General features: G+C 44.7%; 1 protein-coding gene and 1 long non-coding RNA gene across 2 annotated transcripts in view; one reads left to right on the plus strand and one right to left on the minus strand.

The window, feature by feature from the left end:
• Positions 1-1,096: 1,096 nt before the first annotated feature.
• LOC310746041 lies at positions 1,097-8,714 on the minus strand. Its single transcript, XR_014540475.1, has 5 exons — positions 6,782-8,714; positions 3,693-5,295; positions 2,056-2,486; positions 1,642-2,009; positions 1,097-1,335 (listed from the first exon to the last, which is right to left on the minus strand). It is a non-coding gene; the product is annotated as an uncharacterized lncRNA (long non-coding RNA).
• Positions 8,295-17,625, plus strand: part of DTX4 (deltex E3 ubiquitin ligase 4) — a gene marked incomplete at its 5' end in the record, with an annotated part of 37,549 nt that continues 28,218 nt past the window's right edge. Inside the window, one exon of the mRNA XM_083624171.1 lies at positions 8,295-8,505. Within this exon, the coding sequence (XP_083480297.1) occupies positions 8,295-8,505 (211 nt within the window). The remainder of the gene's footprint in view (positions 8,506-17,625) is intronic.

Below are 17,625 nucleotides of genomic sequence, written 5' to 3' on the forward strand. Positions count from 1 at the left end.
TGTACCCTAAGCTGTGTTCCATCTTCCTCTGGAACTGACTTTGATGTAACTAATGGTGCAGACATGGGTCTCTAGTCCAGGAAGAGTCACTGGATGCAGGACAAGTGCAGAGAAATCCTGCACAAATAGGTGTTTAAAACATGCCACTATATCCACCACACAAGCAGCACAAACAATTGGCAGTGACGGATACCCTCCATTAATTTGTCTAATCCCATTTTGAAGTAGATGGCCATTCCTATAACTTGTGATAACGAATTCCACTGTGTGAGGAAGTATTTCCATTAGTCTGCCCTGGATCTTCCAACATTATGTTTGTATGGTTCTCACATTACTGTGGCAGGGCTGGCGTTTATGCTACCCCATCTCTTAGGGGAAAGTCTCTCTGTGACTCTGGGGACGGAGAGTTATCTACATGGTCCCGCACCCCATAGTGAAGTGGACTGTGCTTAGCAAAACTCCAATTCACAATAAACCAGTTCCATGGGATCCTGGCATGTGAGAAACGGGCGCCTTTGCATTTTAAAAAAGTGCCACAGTGCTTTCTGAAGTCACCCAGTGTGTGCACCTTGGCTTTATTCTAGAAATCAAGCTCCCGAGACTAGCCATCAGCAGTCATGGCATGAAACACGTAACGTCCATTAACAGTAAATCACAGAGTTAAATGGCTGTCTTCTTTCATTAGTAGCTGCCTGAAATGACAAGTTTTTTTTTTCCTTCAGTGGTTGGCCTCAAGCCTCTCAGGAGCAGAGTGTGTTTTGAATTCATCAATAGCTCACCTGGCAACATCACCACTCACAGAGCCACGCTTAGCGAAAGTAAATCAAAGAGCTTGTTTCCAGGACATTATTTCATTGCAGTGATTTTTACCGTTGGCATGTTGAATTAAAGTCCTGGCTTTGAAGTCCCCAACATGGGGTTCTGCCTTGCCTGTTTGAAGGCTCTCAGCTGTTCACATCAACTCTTGCTTTGAAGTGAACCATTGCAGCTTCTTACTGAGACCCCGCCTGTGTTTTATTGACATATCCTGAGGATAATAATAGGTGGTGATATTATCTTTATAGAAAATGTTAAAGGAACTCATTCAGGGTAAAGCTGCCTTTTTATTGTAGCTTTATTCAGATTATTTATTAAATTTGTATGCCACCCTTCATCCAAAGATCACAGGGAGGTTCACAACATAAAAATACAAAATGAGAACACAAAATACATAATAAAAACAAAAACCGATAATGCCCCTCCCACAAACACACATTTTATTATTTATTAAATTTTAAGCATTTCTTATACTTTAAACCTGCAGGAATTACAGAACTGGGGTTTATCAGTTGCTTCCTAGGACTTGCCAATCAGAAGGTCGGCGGTTCAAATCCCTGCAACGGGGTGAGCTCCCGTTGCTCAGTCCCTGCTCCTGCTAACCTAGCAGTTTGAAAGCACGTCAAAGTGCAAGTAGATAAATAGGTACTGCTCCGGCGGGAAGGTAAACGGCGTTTCCGTGCGCTGCTCTGGTTCGCCAGAAGCGGCTTAGTCATGCTGGCCACATGACCCGGAAGCCGTACGCCGGCTCCCTTGGCCAATAAAGCAAGATGAGCGCCACAACCCCAGAGTCGGCCATGACTGGACCTAATGGTCCAGGGGTACCTTTACCTTTACCTTAAGCCCTAGGCCACAGCAAACATCAAGGTACAATAACATACAACTTTATGTAGTTAAAAATGTTTCTAGCCACAAAACTGCATGGCCATATAAAGCAGAGAGGTAATAAGAGAGAGGAAAAAATAATGCCAAATGATGTGATACATTTCAGGTTCATTACTATATGGATGAAGGATCTGAGGTCAGCAATCCTTAGTCACTGGGAGAATTTGTGACAATCTGCAGAGATGCACATATCTCTGATGGTGAGTTTAGGGTTGGAGTAACTAACTTGAATGGCCTATGTTTAGAAAGAAGCATAAGTGATGTCCAAGCATACTACAACTCTAGACTGACCTTTCTTTTAAGTTGACCTTGTATTGGCAATCCAAGCAAATGGAGAGTCCAAGACCATTGGACTTGAACAGCTGCCACGCAGAATCTTGTATGAAACAGCTGTGGTACAGCGGGAAGGCTTTCCCCACCTTGCAGCTAAAACCAAGGGGAAACACTTCACGGTATCTCTCAACAGCTTTGATGCGGGGGGGGGGGGGCTTCAGATGCAATGCCAAGAACCATGGAAGCTCTGAGCTGGTTGCCTCACCTTTCCACCCTGAAAAGGCCTCTTGTACTGTGCTTGCATGTTACATCAGTTTCAACCAAGGGAAGCTGATCCGTTAGAGCAATGGGGGAGTGTTATAAGAATTTTAAGGTCTCAAATACAGGATAAATATAAATGCACACATATCTAAATATATGAACCATGTGCTGAAATAGCAATCCCGAAGCCATTTTGACTCACCCAATGACCTCAAATATTCCTCTGCAAAGGGAGGGCAAATGGGGAAAGCCTTCCCATTGTCTTTTTCTTGCAAATCCTGTCTTGAGGGCATATTTATGTATGAATAGGGTGAACCTGTGATCTGAATTCAGGAACTAAAGTGTTGTTGTTGTTGTTTAGTCGTTTAGTCGTGTCCGACTCTTCGTGACCCCATGGACCAGAGCATGCCAGGCACTTCTGTCTTCCACTGCCTAACGCAGTTTGGTCAACTCATGTTTGTAGCTTCGAGAACACTGTCCAACCATCTCGTCCTCTGTCGTCCCCTTCTCCTTGTGCCCTCCATCTTTCCCAACATCAGGGTCTTTTCCAGGGAGTCTTCTCTTCTCATGAGGTGGCCAAAGTATTGGAGCCTCAGCTTCACGATCTGTCCTTCCAGTGAGCACTCAGGGCTGATTTCCTTAAGAATGGATACGTTTGATCTTCTTGCAGTCCATGGGACTCTCAAGAGTCTCCTCCAGCACCATAATTCAAAAGCATCAATTCTTCGGCAATCAGCCTTCTTTATGGTCCAGCTCTCACTTCCATACATCACTACTGGGAAAAACTAAAGTATTAACCGTCACAAAAGAATGGTCAGATTGCCCAGGTAATGCAATCAGTGACCATGAGCAGGTATCCTGGCAGGCAGGATTTCTGCTGTAGACCGCCTTCTTCTGTGATGTATGTATGGTGTTTTTTGGGGGTGGTCTTGAGCTACAGGGTGGGCAATTTCAAAAGTCTATATAAGGGCTTGCGCACCATTGTTCAGGGTTCTTCTCCCTCCTGCATGTGGTGAGTGGGGACCCTGTTGCAACAGTTTACTAAAGATCAGGCTTACTACCTGTTTTGCTTCTCTAACACCATCACCAGCTATCTAAATAGAGATTTTTAACCTGAAGTGCATTTGTTGAAACACCGTTAAAAATTGCATTATGTAACATCAGTGTAAACTAAAATTCAGCCTTTCTCATACCTTAAGATTTCAGGGAATTAACATCTAACAATCAGAACACCCATCCAGGAGAATTCGTGTGTAAGCCACAGATATACATACTTCTGTGAAGAATCAATATGAACCTTGTTCAACATGTCTGGTTGTTAACCAGAAAGTTGGTGGTTCAAGCTACCCAGGGATGGCTGTGGGCACAATTCCTGCATTGCAGGGGGTTGGACTAGATGACCCTTGGGGTCCCTTCCAACTCTACAATTCTACGAACAACAATAAAAGTAGGATTGCCATTCCTCCCGAAATACATTTGTGCAATTAGATACTGTATAGTGTACAGTGGTATCTCAGGTTATGAACTTAATTCATTCCGGAAGTCCATTCTTAACCTGAAGTGTTCTTAACCTGATGCGCACATTCCCTACATAGGCCTCCCACAGCCCCAGAAGCGGATTGCGTTCATATCCCAGGGCAAAGTTCGCAACCCAGGACACCTACGTCCGGGCTTGTGGAGTTTGTAACCTGAAGCATTCATAAACAGGACTGTTTGTAACCTGAGATACCACAGTACATGAAACTCAGCAGTGGTAATGGCTGATTTTGTGCATTATGTGAAGAGTTGGCTCTGAACTCTCGGGACTGGAGAAGGATCCCTAATAAATAATTCTACTGTTTACGCTTTCTAGAGACATGCTAGCTTTTAAAACTGTTAAGTGCTTGCAATATGTTATCCAAACATTTTCAGGTAAGATGCTGGATTATGGCTGTGATGGGAAAACACTTTCCTTCTCTTGTTTTTCCCCTCCTTTCCCTGTAGTTTGTGGTTTTGCCTACAACATGAAATTGTCAGCTAATGAGTTCCCCTTCCCTCCTGCTCCATATTGACTACTGCTGGTGGGAAGCAGGGAAATATCTATAATAAAGAAACATGTGTTATAAGAATTCTAAGGTCCCAAATACAAAATAAACAAGGCGGATACATAAGTACATAAACCACATGTCTGAAATAGTACAGGAGAGCAGTCATTTTGACTCCCAAACCATTTTGACTCCCAAATTGACCTCAAATATTTCTCTGCAAGGAGGAAGGAAACAGGAAAGCCTCTCCATTGTCTTTTGCTTACCTGTCTTAAGAACGTATTTGTGTATGAATAAGGGCGAGCCTGTGACCTGGTTTCAGGAATTAAAAGTATTTACCATCACAAAAGAATGGCCAGGCTGCTCAGGTAAAGCAATCGGTGACCATTAACAGATATCCTGGCCACATGTATATATTAGATTCAGGCATGCACTGAATTCATACTTAATGATACAGTCATACCTCAGGTTAAGGTTGCTTCAGGTTGAGCATTTCCGGGTTGTGCTCCACGGTGACCTGGAAGTAACAGAACATGTTACTTCTGGGTTTCGCCACTTGCACATGCACAGACGCTCAAAATGACGTCACGCGCATGTGCAGAAGCGGCGAATCGCAACCCGCAAACACACACAGATGTGGGTTGCGTTCTCTTCAGGATGCGAACGGGGCTCCAGAACGGATCCCATTCGCATCCAGAGGTACCACTGTACAGCCTAACTGACTTCAAACACTTGATGTGAAGTTAAAAATAGGATGTGTAAAGCACTTTGTACACGGAAAAGTGCTTTTGACATAATTCCAAATAAAATATTTCTAGATCATACTAATATGGCCACCAGAATTTTTAGCTTCCTTGATTTGCTTTGATCCAGCCTCTAAGCAATGACCACAGGTGGTTGTTTTTTTAAAAAATTGGAATTGGCTTCTACACTAGCAAGATAGATTAGAAAAAGGTAGAATTGTCATATTTAGAACGAACATTGTGGCATCCTTAAAAATTAACAAATTTATCATGGCATAAGCAAATGGACTACACTCCATTTCATCTTTTTTTTTTTTAAATAATTTTTTATTAAAGTTTTACAGAAAAGAAAAGTAAAGATTCTCAAAGTAAAAAACCATAAGTTACAGAAAAAAGAAACACACAAGAATACAAAGAAAAAATCACAACTAATTAAAAAAAAAATTTAAATTTAGACAAAGAGAAAAAAGAAAAAAAAATAAAACAAATCCATTTTTCCCAATAACCTCGAATTCATATGCTTATGTTCTTGACCTCCTCACGCCTCCCCCCTTTTGTATTCCCGTTTAGATATTTAATTCAGCAAATTCTTACCCTTTTTCAAATATTTAAGCTTTATACCATAACATATTCTATATCAATATTTTCAGCCAATCATCAAAGCCTTTTTTTGCATAATCTTATTAACTTTTATCACTAATTACCACTTATTACCAATCCAAACACAGTTTTAGCATTCATTAATTTTATAGTATTTCTGAAGATAGTCTTTAAATTTCTTCCAGTCTTCTTCCACCACCTCTTCTCCCAGGTCTCGGATTCTGCCAGTCATTTCCGCCAATTCCATATAGTCCATCACCTTCATCTGCCACTCTTCCAGGGTGGGTAGCTCTTGTGTCTTCCAATATTTTGCGATAAGAATTCTTGCTGCTGTTGTTGCATACATAAAGAAAATTCTGTCCTTCTTTGGCACCAATTGGCCCACCATGCCCAGGAGAAAGGCCTCTGGCTTCTTAAGAAATGTATATTTAAATATTTTTTTCAATTCGTTGTATATCATCTCCCAGAAAGCCTTAATCTTTGGGCATGTCCACCAAAGGTGAAAGAATGTTCCTTCATTTTCTTTACACTTCCAACATTTATTGTCGGGCAAATGGTAGATTTTTGCAAGCTTGACTGGGGTCATGTACCACCTGTATATCATTTTCATAATATTCTCTCTTAAGGCATTACATGCCGTAAATTTCATACCTGTGGTCCACAACTGTTCCCAGTCAGCAAACATGATGTTATGACCAACATCTTGTGCCCATTTAATCATAGCAGATTTAACCGTTTCATCCTGCGTATTCCATTTTAGCAGCAAGTTATACATTCTTGAAAGTATTTTAGTTTTGGGTTCTAACAACTCAGTTTCCAATTTTGATTTTTCCACCTGGAAACCTACTTTTTTATCCATGTTATAGGCTTCTCTTATTTGAAAATAGTGCAGCCAATCTCGCACCTTATCTTTTAATTTCTCAAAACTCTGCAATTTCAATTTATCTCCATCTTGTTCCAATATTTCCCAATATTTCGGCCATTTGGCCTCCATATTGGACTTTTTGAGTGCCTTTGCCTCCATTGGTGAGAACCACCTTGGGGTTTTATTCTCCAATAAGTCTTTATATCTTAACCAGACGTTAAACAATGCTTTCCTGACAATATGGTTTTTAAATGCTTTATGAGCTTTAACCTTGTCGTACCACAGATATGCATGCCACCCAAAAACATTGTTACACTCCATTTCATCAGATGTGTGAATCCTGAGTTATAGCGTACATATGTCCCTGTAACTCAGGATAACACTTTTGAAGTATTGTCACAAGGAAGGCTTATGCCGCAATGGTCTTTAAGGTGCCACAGCTACGCCCCTGGAAAATATCAGAAAGCTGTGCTTTTTAGGAGAGAGGACTAACGTTGCATTTTAAAGTTACAAAATTATTTAACAGGGAATGACCCAAAGGAATGCTTCGTCGCCACTGCCTCCTCTGATCTCAGCTGTGAAGGAACTACTCTCACATCCAACTGCTTCACCTAATTTTCCTCTCTGCAAATGCTGGAGGGCACTAGAGGCTGCAGTGAGGAGCTGTGGCAAATCAGCGGGCCTGGCTGGAAAGCAATGGCACGGGCGATTCTGCAGACGGGCCTTTCCTCGCATGCACGTTCTCTTGCTTTTCCCTTCCTCTTCTGCTTGCTCGTGGTGGCAAGTGCCACCCCCCTGTTTTGCGTGCGATGGTTCAGTCCCTCCTGCCGCTGCTTCGTTTTCTACGGTCAGCAGATGGCGCCCTGATGCTGGCCAGAGGGGTGGGCTTAGGGGCGGGGGGCCGAGCATGAGGTAATGGTGGTGAGAGGAGGAGGAGGGAGCTCGCGCGCTCGAGACGTCGCGTTCCCGGGGAGCTCGTGCTGCGGCTCCTACTCCAAAACCTTGCTAAGGCAGGGAAGTTGTAGCGGGAGAGGCTGCGGGTTGCAATAGGCAGGAGTGAAGTGCCCGTGCCGTGCAATGGGTGATTGTTTCTCCGCTGTGGAAAGCGGGCATCGCGTCTGGTGGAGGCTTGCATTTCTCCTGCTGTGCCGAGAAAATCCCACTCACCCGGATTCCTCGTAGAAAGGCGGCAGGCAGAAAAGCAACAGGGAGGTGGAGCTGGAGCGATTGCTGCATCTAGTGCACGGGGAGGAGGAGGAGGAGGGGGAAAACTAGAGCATGAAATTCCGAGAAGGGCTCGCTGAGAAGGATCCCCCGTGCAGCTGCAGAGAGGAAAACAGGAGGAGGAGATGCAACTGGTGTAACTGAGTCACCCTCCTTTCGCTGTAAAGATAGTGAGAAATTCCCCTCGGAGCCACTTTACAGAGCAAATGACGGAACCTGCTTTTCCAGCTCGCTGAGTGGATGGATCCTTGTTATTTTTTAAATGCATGCATTTTTATAGGCAGTGAAGCAAGAGTCTTCAAGTGGGTGGGATGAGAGCTTTAGAAGCCTTTTTTAAAAAGGTGCATGAAGCGAGCAGAATCGAGGCGCTTGTGAACCCCGCAAAGCCCAGCTCTTCGCTGCCAGGGAGAGAAAGGGAGAGATTTGACAAGAGCAAGATCTGGAACTGATCCAAGAAGCAGCCAGCCAGCTAGTGGCCGTGACGTTGCAGAGTTTAAAGGGGGTAGATGAGACCGATCGGACGCTGACCGGGCGAAAAGGGGCTCCTCCGGGCGCCGCTTGGGATCGGGAGAGCTTGCTTGCTTGCAGGAGACCGCCACCAATATGCTGCTGGCTTCGGCCGTGGTGGTTTGGGAATGGCTGAACGAGCACGGGCGCTGGAGACCCTACAGCCCCGCCGTGAGCCACCACATCGAGGCGGTGATCCGATCCGGGCCGAGAGTCGGGGGAAGCGTCGTCCTAGGCCAGGTGGACAACCGCCTGTCGCCTTATATCATCGACCTGCAGTCCATGCACCAGTTCCGCCAGGACACGGGTGAGTGTGCCCCGGCGTGGCCTGGAGCGCGCACCCCACCGCGTGGCCCGGTAGCCGGTCCTCGCCTTCCTTTCTCTTCCCCGGCCCTTCCCATCTCTCCCTCCCTTGCCTGACAAAAGGCCATACCGGGGATCGAACCCCTGGGATCGAGAGACGTGGTGTCCAAAGTAATCTAGGTGGAGATCCGTGGTGGGATCAGCCCCTCGATTGGCACGGGAGGGGAAGGCGGCGTAAGAGAGGAACCGATGGGGAGGCTGGAGAAGGAGTCGCCCGAGGTGGGTGCGCGCGGTACGCTGGTGTGGCAGAGGTCCCTAACCCGCCTGGCGACTGCGAAGGCAGAAATGAGACGAGGGAGCTCATCTAAGGGTTTCTCGGCCACCTGGATGTCTTCGGAGTTACTCTTTAACCTGGGCAAACCTTGTACTTTGGATTAACGCGAGTGCAAGTTTGGGAACTGCCTGCGCAGCCCAGTCATATTCATAGCCGAAAGTGCCGTTGCTAGTTGGTCTCAGGTGCCTTGCTTAGCCTTCATGAACTCCCAAGCGCTTGCATACCTGCAAAGGAAAAGCAAGTGTGCGACTGCGGGGTGGCAAGGGCTTTCTGGGCCACAGGCAGTATTGGGGGGAGTTTACTTGGGAGTAAACTCCATTGGGCTCAGTGGGATTTAGTCCTGCGTAAAAATGCATAGAATTGGACTTGCGTGTGCCTCAGAACAGAGAGGAAACATAGTTGGATCACCTAGGTCCAGGGAAGATTGTGTGAAGATTGGGGGAATAATATGGGATATATTGGAACTTTTTAGGTACTGGGTCAGAGCAAGACCGAGCAACAAGGAAAACCAGAATTTCATAATAGCCATTCCCCAGGAATCGTGAAGAAATATTATGTTCACTGTACTCAAAATCTTTGCACTGCATTTTAAGTGGTCTGGAGTCAGTTAACCCCCCCCCCCTCTAAACTAATGCAGTTTAAAATATCCCACTTCCCCTGTAATTGTGGATTGACAGGCAGTGACAGATAGTGGTTTACTTACCCAGGATGATTAAAAGGTTGTTAAAGAGTAGCAACAAATCCGAGTGAAATGAAACTGTGTTTGCACCCTGAGGGTTTTCTACTCCTCCTTCACCCTGGAGTCTTGGAAAAAACAACAACCCATATGGCTCTGAGTGGATGGATGTTTACAACTGGTTCTGACCAAAATAAATGTTTAGGGACATTCATCAAGGATATATGCTAACCTTTAGAACTCGTGTGTGAAAAATGGAAGTTATTTCCATTTTCTGTCAGTTGTCTGCTTTCTTTCAGTTTTCTTCTGTCAGCTAGGGTTGGGGGGGGGACCCACAAGGCTGGAATAGTAGTGTGATATTGAATAGCAAACCGAATAAAGTCCTGCTGATTGGCAGGGTTTGGAAACGTTGGTTGAGATGTGGGTGCTGCTGCTCTTGCTCTCCGCCTCCCCCTCCCCCCCTTTATAAGCACCTTGATCAAAGGATTTACCGGAGGGGCTGAATGCCGCTAGTTAAAATGTTCTTGAAATACCTTCAGTGATGCAATTGAAGTCTCATGATTGAAGGGGGGTGGAATCAATTGTAGGTGTGGAGAGAGAGAGAGAGAGAGAGACTGAGTGCTGTCTTTGCTGACAAGAGGAAAATACCCTGGGAAAGCCATCAGCCTCCTTGGCTGGGAATCCCGGTTTGCTACTGCCAGTGAGCTCACGTCAAGAAGAGGTAAAGCTATTGGATCAGGAGGAGAGCTGGGAGGAGATAACAGGTGAATCAGGCCACCACAGTGCATAGGAATGAGAGCCTCCCCTTCTGGTGCAGCAGACTGCATTTTGGATAGACTGAAGCTAGATGAGGGAGGAAGAGATGTTGAAAGCAAGACAGAGGAATTGAACAGGAATATTTTAGAGGAGGATGTTCTAACTGAACAGAAGAAGGACGAGAAAAGGAGGCTTACAGCTCATCTGAGGGCAAGGGGGACACTGCAAGAGATCTACAGTCAGTTTTCTAACTTTGGGTGCTGAGAAGCTGGAAATATTTCTAAATATTCCATTCAAGAGAGCTCTGAAAATGTAATAAACCAGCATCCTATGGCCATTTGATCTGCTTGCTCCAGGGCTTAAGCAAACCCTGTATCTGGTCTGTCATTTTGAAGGAGCATTTTCCCCGCCCCCATCATCTCTAAGTATATTTTACCTTCAGTTTATTTTAAAATAAAAGTGATATTTTTTTATTTAAAAAAATGACAGTATGAAGAGAATCAAAATCACTGGAGTCCTCTAACACCTTAAAGCAACCTTTGCCAACCAGGTGCCCTCCAGATGTGTTGGACTGCCATCAGCTGCTAGGCATTGTAGTCCCAAACCTTTGGAGGGTGGCAGGTTGGTAAAGGCTGCCTTAACAAATGGCACATACTGTATATATTGTGGCCTAAGCTTTTGTAGGCAGAGGCCCAGTTCTTCGGACATACATTATTGCCTTTATCCCTCTTTCCTAGCAAAAATGGTTTCTAAAGCATCTTACAGATATAAAACAGATAGGAAAATACAATAAACAAATGAAAATCAGTTTAAACACAAAAACAAGTAGCTTAAGACTTAAATAACTTCACAGTCACTCTAAAGAGCAGGTACCCAAGTTATGAAAGGAGATTCTGACTAAACAGTTTCTGACGCTAAGAGTTGGTTGACACAGTGGCACAGACTCCCACAAGAGGTTGTAGACTCTCCTTCACATTGGAGGTTTTAAGTTGAGGCTGGATGACCACCTGTCTTGTATGCTTCGTACAATTCTGTGATTCTATCCTTTTGAACACAGGTAAGAAGCTGACGGCCCAGGCCTCCCTAGGACCACACAGAGGGTATCATTACAAATAGATACATGTAGTCTTCATAGTAGGGACTCTCAAGCTGAGCTTTAATGCACTGTGGAGAATATACATCCCCAGTACATCCATGACTGTGATAATCATTCCTACAACAGCATCACTAGTAACTATCTGAAGGACTTCCGCTCTGCCCTTTCTTTCTTGGTGCCCTGTATGCTAGGAACTGCCTTCCAGAACACTTGCATGATATCACTTCTCTTACTTCATTTAGACATGTGAATCCCAGGTGAGGAACTGGAAGCCCACATCCTCGCTACAATTTGTGGGGCCTTCCTATCTAGCCCACAGACTACTCCAGCATCAGTTAGGCTTGAAAACAGTTTCCCACAGAAGGCTTTCAAGGCCAAATGCAGTGTATACGTTTGTGTGTGGGTTGGGGGATGGGTCATAGCTGGAGAACGAAGGGTTAACACTTTCCCATCTGCAGTCTCCATGAAGATCAAAGCCCTCCCTCCTTTGCCAATTAGTCTTGGAAAAAGCAAGAATGCTTTCCCCCCCCAAGCCCAACTGCTGTGGGGGGGGGGGTGAGAGCAAAAATTTGTGTATGTATGTATGTGTTTGTGTGCATATATGTATGTTCAAACAGTGTGTGTGTGCTGTGCTTGTGCCAACACTGACCTAGTGTGCTTTGGGGGCACACTGGCAATGCAAGTGTGCCCTTAAGGACCTACAAGTTTGGTCCTGAGAGAGCATAGCCTCAGGTGGAAAATGATTCCCCACCCCAGTACTAGATCAACCAATCCATTAACTTACATGGATTAAGCTTTAGTTTATTATCCCCCATTCAGCCCACTATTAACTCCAGAGACAGTTTGAAGAATCAATTGCCTTCCTGGGCTACAAAAGAAGATTACTGGAGGTCATTGGCCTACTTCTCCCAATAGTTTGATTTTGAAAGGTGTGGCACTCCACAGGTTAATTCCCATAAGGTTGGAGCTGCAATTTCCTGTCACCCCCTTCAGCTACCAGCCTATCTGTTAGAAGCAGATGCCTGTCAGGCAGTCTGGAAGGATACCATGGGAGATGGTTCTGAAAGCTGAAGAAAAGTCTGCAAGGTTCAACAGGGACACACCCCCTCCATTTGTCTCCTGCTGAAGGTTGTCAACTAGCATGACTAAAATGGTTCTAGATCTTATCTGGGCATCCTGCAAGTAACATTTCGCCTTCACACACCTTCTGTATGGCTTGTTTCAGGTGCCCACGCTGCCCTGCCACAGAATTTACTGCCACAAATACTTTCCTGCCAGGGTTTGGGAGTGCTATGTAAATCATGCTCCTCCCAGCCCACCAAACAGTTGTGACACCCCACCTACCTAAGCGTCCTCCCATTGCTATATGTACCCCCCACCCAGGGGCCAAAAATGCACCCATCCACCCAATAATGCTTTATTTCCCCTCTGGAATCATGAGAGTTGAGTATTCTGGGGCCTTTCCACGATAAGGCCTAGTTGCCTTGCTTCTGCTGTACCCTTTGAAGCCCGGCCTTGAAGGCAGGCTGTGAAGTGGAGGCATTCATCCCTGTGGAGCTGAAGTTACCTCACAACTGTGAAATGAAATTCATCTCAGAGCCTTGATGCATGCTTTCTTCCTCTCTGCATGAAATATGGGCACCCACATAAAGAATGTTTGGTGTGTGGATAAAGTGTTAGGAGCACAGAAGACTTATGGGACCGTTTGTGTGCTGCTCGGAGCAGTGCAATAGCTGCCTCGAGTGCATATGTTAGGAACCCCAGTCTGGAAATCTAGCTCTGCTATACTAGTGGTATAGCAAGTGGTAGAGCGAGTTAAGAGTGTGAACTATGGAGTGGGTATTCCTGATTCATATATCAACGTCAGCCGAAGCTGGACAGTTTTAGTCCATCCAGGGCCTTTTTAGTTGTGGGACACTGGTTGTGGAACTCCTTCCAAAAGAGCTTTGTTCCTTCAGGCTTTTAGTATTCTTTATTTAGTCTTGCTAATTAATATGGCACGTAACAGGATTGTTAGAAGGAGTGTTAATATGGCCTGCCCACGTTTACAGAGCTGGTAGAAGGATTAACAAGGTAATGAAGATGTACTGCCTTGGACGCTCAGTAAAAGAGCTATTACCTGTCTTGCATGCCTACTGCTTGCTGTGGCTCCCAGCACCCCTTCAGCTGCCATTTTGATGCAACATATTCACGCATATCAGCACACATATATCATGTCATAAGGAACTATCAGTGAGCAGCAGATGGATGCTGAGGCAAAGGCAGTAGCAAAGCAAGGCAACAGGCAAAGTCTTGATTGTGGCTTTCCACCTGTCGATTGTGAAACAGACTTGTAAGGTTAAACTTATTGCCTGACTTATCAGATATTCATCAACTGAAGGGATAGCTAACCTTCAGCATGCCAGATGTTTCTGAACTACAGTTCTCATCATCCCTGACTATTGGCCATGCTGGCTGGAGCTGTTGGGAGTTGGAGTCCAGCAACATCTGGAGAGCCACAGGCTAGCCACCCCTAATATCCTGGTTCAGGGGTTGCCGTGTTTGAGTGCCCAGAACCTGTCAAAACATGAGAATGGTCTGGCCTTGCAAGACAACAGATAATCTAGCTGAGCATTCTGTGCACTAGCCAGATGCTATGGGAAAGCTTACACTGTGAACTTGCGAGAGATTGCTATGTCTGTCAGGGGCAGTCCTACCATTAAGCAGAGAGAGGCAGCTGCCCCAGGCAGCTGAATTTTAGTGTCATAAAAGGGACAGAAACTTCTTAAGTTATTCAATTTGAATCAACGTATTTTTACTCTCAAGGAGTGGCACTTTTGGATTTTGTGTCTCTGGCACCAAAATAACATGGCAAGTATTTGATCCTATGCACGTTGACTTGAGAGAGGTGTGTGCGGTACCATTTGCCTATGGTGATCTTATCCTATCCTCCATGAATTCAACTCGCCCATTTAAAAAAGGAATTGGTGTTTGGTGACCATCCGTAAACCATGTGGAAATGAACTTTGTAAGCTGAGTATGCATTGCGTGAAGAGATAGTTAGAGAGAGTTTGTCCTCCAGTTGTGGCTGATCAATTTCATTGGGCACTTTAATGCCCAAGTTATAGTGTTTACACACACACACTGATAGGAATTTATTTGCCATCCTGATAAAGGAAAATTGTGAAGGATGCAACAATTGCACTGATATTGATGGATCATCTGCAGAATTTGGTTGTGCATATCTGTACATTTGTATAGATGTGGATGGTGCCTCTAAAACTAGCATTCTGGCCACTCCATTCCTCAGCATGGCGGATGTGGGCCGAACATTGTGATGCAATTACTACTGAAGGAGTTAGCACTGCAGGGTGTGCTTTTGCTCCCGAGCCATTAACATGCAGGCCACCTCTTGTCTGTGTGGTGGTGGCCTGGGCTCCCTCGCTCCCCACCCCTTCCCTGAACTCACTCCCTTCCTCTTGAATAAAAGCACTGTCCTTCTCCTCTTTGAGTGGTTGCCACGGTGATAAGAGCCATGTGTCTGCCTGTCCTTCCACCTCCCTCGCTGAATTTTGCTGAAGCAAAGTCAAACTAATTTTGAAGTCTAAGCTCGTCCCATCTTGGCGCTAGAACCAGTGGGTCAGGAAAGAAAGTGGGCCAGGCAGGCTGCCGGCCTGTCTATAGGCCTTTGTCAGCTCTGAGACAGGCAGAGATTAATGTTTGCTTTGCTCTTGGAAAAGGAAAGGCTGAAGAAGAATACCAACAAATAAACAAAAGTTTCCTTCAAATCTAGCAGGGTCTCTGCAGTTAGGGGAGGCATTCATTTGCCTGAGGAAAAAACAGTAAAGGATTTCTGCCCATTATGTTTAGAATTTTATCTAGAGACTCATTCCTTTGTCCTTATATTTCACTTTTGATATTCAGGGTGTTTTGTAGGACTTCAACTCACTTGTGAATTTGTTATTCCTCCCATTTTGCAGATGGGGGTTACAGTGGCCATGTCAACAGTGGATGGGAGGAGAATTAGTGCAGGCAGAATTTCCCACACATGACCGATTAAATGCATTGCATGAGTGAATCCAGCTGTAAGACCATGTCCTGAGGGACATATCAAAGACTTATATCTTATTAAAGGTACCTCATTTTATTCTCACAGCAGCCTTAGGTGAAGTCACCTATTACGTTTCATGACTGAGTGGGGACTTGAACCCACATCTCCCTGGTTAAGACAGACAAGTCTATCCACAGTGCCTTTCAAGTGTCCTATAAAGCCATGGTTGAGTTCATATTTGAACCCTGGTTGATTCAACACATTGCACTAGGTCTGATGAATTATATAGTACAGTTCATCATCTAGCTTGCTTTCCAGGTCTGAATAAAGAACATAACCCCTGCATCCTATACTTCAAAAAATATTTGAAATCAAAAAATATTTGAATAAGGAGGCAGCAAGAGACTTGGGTAAAAGCATTAAAGAGCATGGTGGGTTTTGCTCTGCATGTGTATGAGAAAGAGACTACAAGCTTTTAAGCACCAAGAGAAGTGTTTTAGCATTTCAGATACTTTTTTCTTTCTTTCTGGTTTGCTCTTTAGCTGTTTGGGCTTAATTTGTTTTTGTTTTCCAATATTTTGCTACATTTACATGTTGGATTTAAATTGTGTGTATATGTTTTGTGTGAATTATTTTTTATTCACACTCCTGTGCTCCATCGTGGCATCTTTTGATGAAGTGTGGGTAGCAAATATTTTGAATTTTTAAAGAAAGAAATATAAATCCCATAAATTCCAGTAAGCGTGGGCTCATAAGTTTGATGAGCATCATGTTAAGACTGCCTGAAACAATTCTTACTGTGAATACTTGTCCAATAAGTTGCTGCTATAAGGTGCAGCGCTAGACATGTGAAGGCTTGTGGCAGCGTACATAAAAATTGGAGGGGACCCCAAATTTCCACCTATTTTTCTATGCCCCCCCCCCCAGTTTGGGGGGAAATGAACAGGAGGAGAAAATTTCCCAGGCCTTCATATCTCTGTTAGCACTGCTCTCCCTTTCTCTGTTCCTCCTCATCTGGCGTGTCCCTGTTATAGCAGCAGCAGTACAGAATCCAGCCATGATGGGTAGTAAGTCATCATGCAGAGGCCATTTCCAGCAGTCCACCTTATTCGAACTAAAGTCTTCTCAGGAGTGAGGTGGGAGCTGTAACAGCTTCATGGTCTGGTCCCCATCCCAACCACCCCAGTGCTTTTTGCTCTTTTCAGGGACTGTTCACAAGACAATACTAACATTAAGAAGAACCAAGTTGGATCAGGCCAAAGACCTCTCTAGTTCAGCTTTTTGTTCTCGCTGTTGCCAACAAGATGCCGCTGCTTGAGAAGGGCTGTATCCCAGTGGTAGGACATCTGCTTTGCATGCAGAAGGTCTTGTGTTTTATCCCTGGCATTTCCAGATAGCACAGGGCTAGATGAACCAATGAACAGATTCTGTATCAAGCAGCTTCTATGGGAAACCCAAAAAGGAGGATATGAACTCAACAGCACTGTCTTGCTCATGGTCCCCAGCACCTGAGTGTGTTACTAGAGGCAAAATTGCCACCAGGACTCATAGCCATTGATGGTTTTATCCTCCATAAATTGAATATATGTAATTACGGTACTCCAGACTTAGTCCGTTCTAAATTAATTACTGCAGAATAAATACAGTCACTAATACAAATTAGAATTTCTATTCCACACTTTAGGACTACTCTTCTCTATTTTACTAAGTGTGCATCCTGCCAGGCTCTGGGGTTGGTTACCACTCCTTGCATTGTGTGCATACTGCATAGACACAGGGTGAGGAAATAAGGTTGCCTTTCACATATTTCAAGGAACACTGTGGGTACACACAGTATTCAGGTACAATCCTCTCCCCCCCCCCCCCCGTAATGTGTGAAGTCTTCATCATTTTTTGCCATGACTAATGGAAGGCACACTAATATTTACCTGGACTGACACTTCAGGTGGGGGGGGGGGGGAGGGAGGACATACTCTTTCAAGGACAAGGTGTAATTCTGTTCCCGGTGCTCTTTAAACTCCTCTGATTGAGAACAGATAGACACAAAAGTGCATTAAAAATCCATTAAAACTGGAGTAATTATGCATGTGAACATAGGCCAGATCCCATTAAATGTGAGTGGGGTTGTTCAGATCTTTTTTAAGGTTAGGATACCAGGCCGGTTTTTGGCAGCCAAAGATCTACTGGCTCCTTGAGAGAGGGGAATGCTGTCAATATCCTGTTGAGAAGCTG

Source organism: Podarcis filfolensis, assembly GCF_964270895.1.
Source record: "Podarcis filfolensis genome assembly, chromosome: 1".
Lineage (NCBI taxonomy): Eukaryota > Metazoa > Chordata > Lepidosauria > Squamata > Lacertidae > Podarcis > Podarcis filfolensis.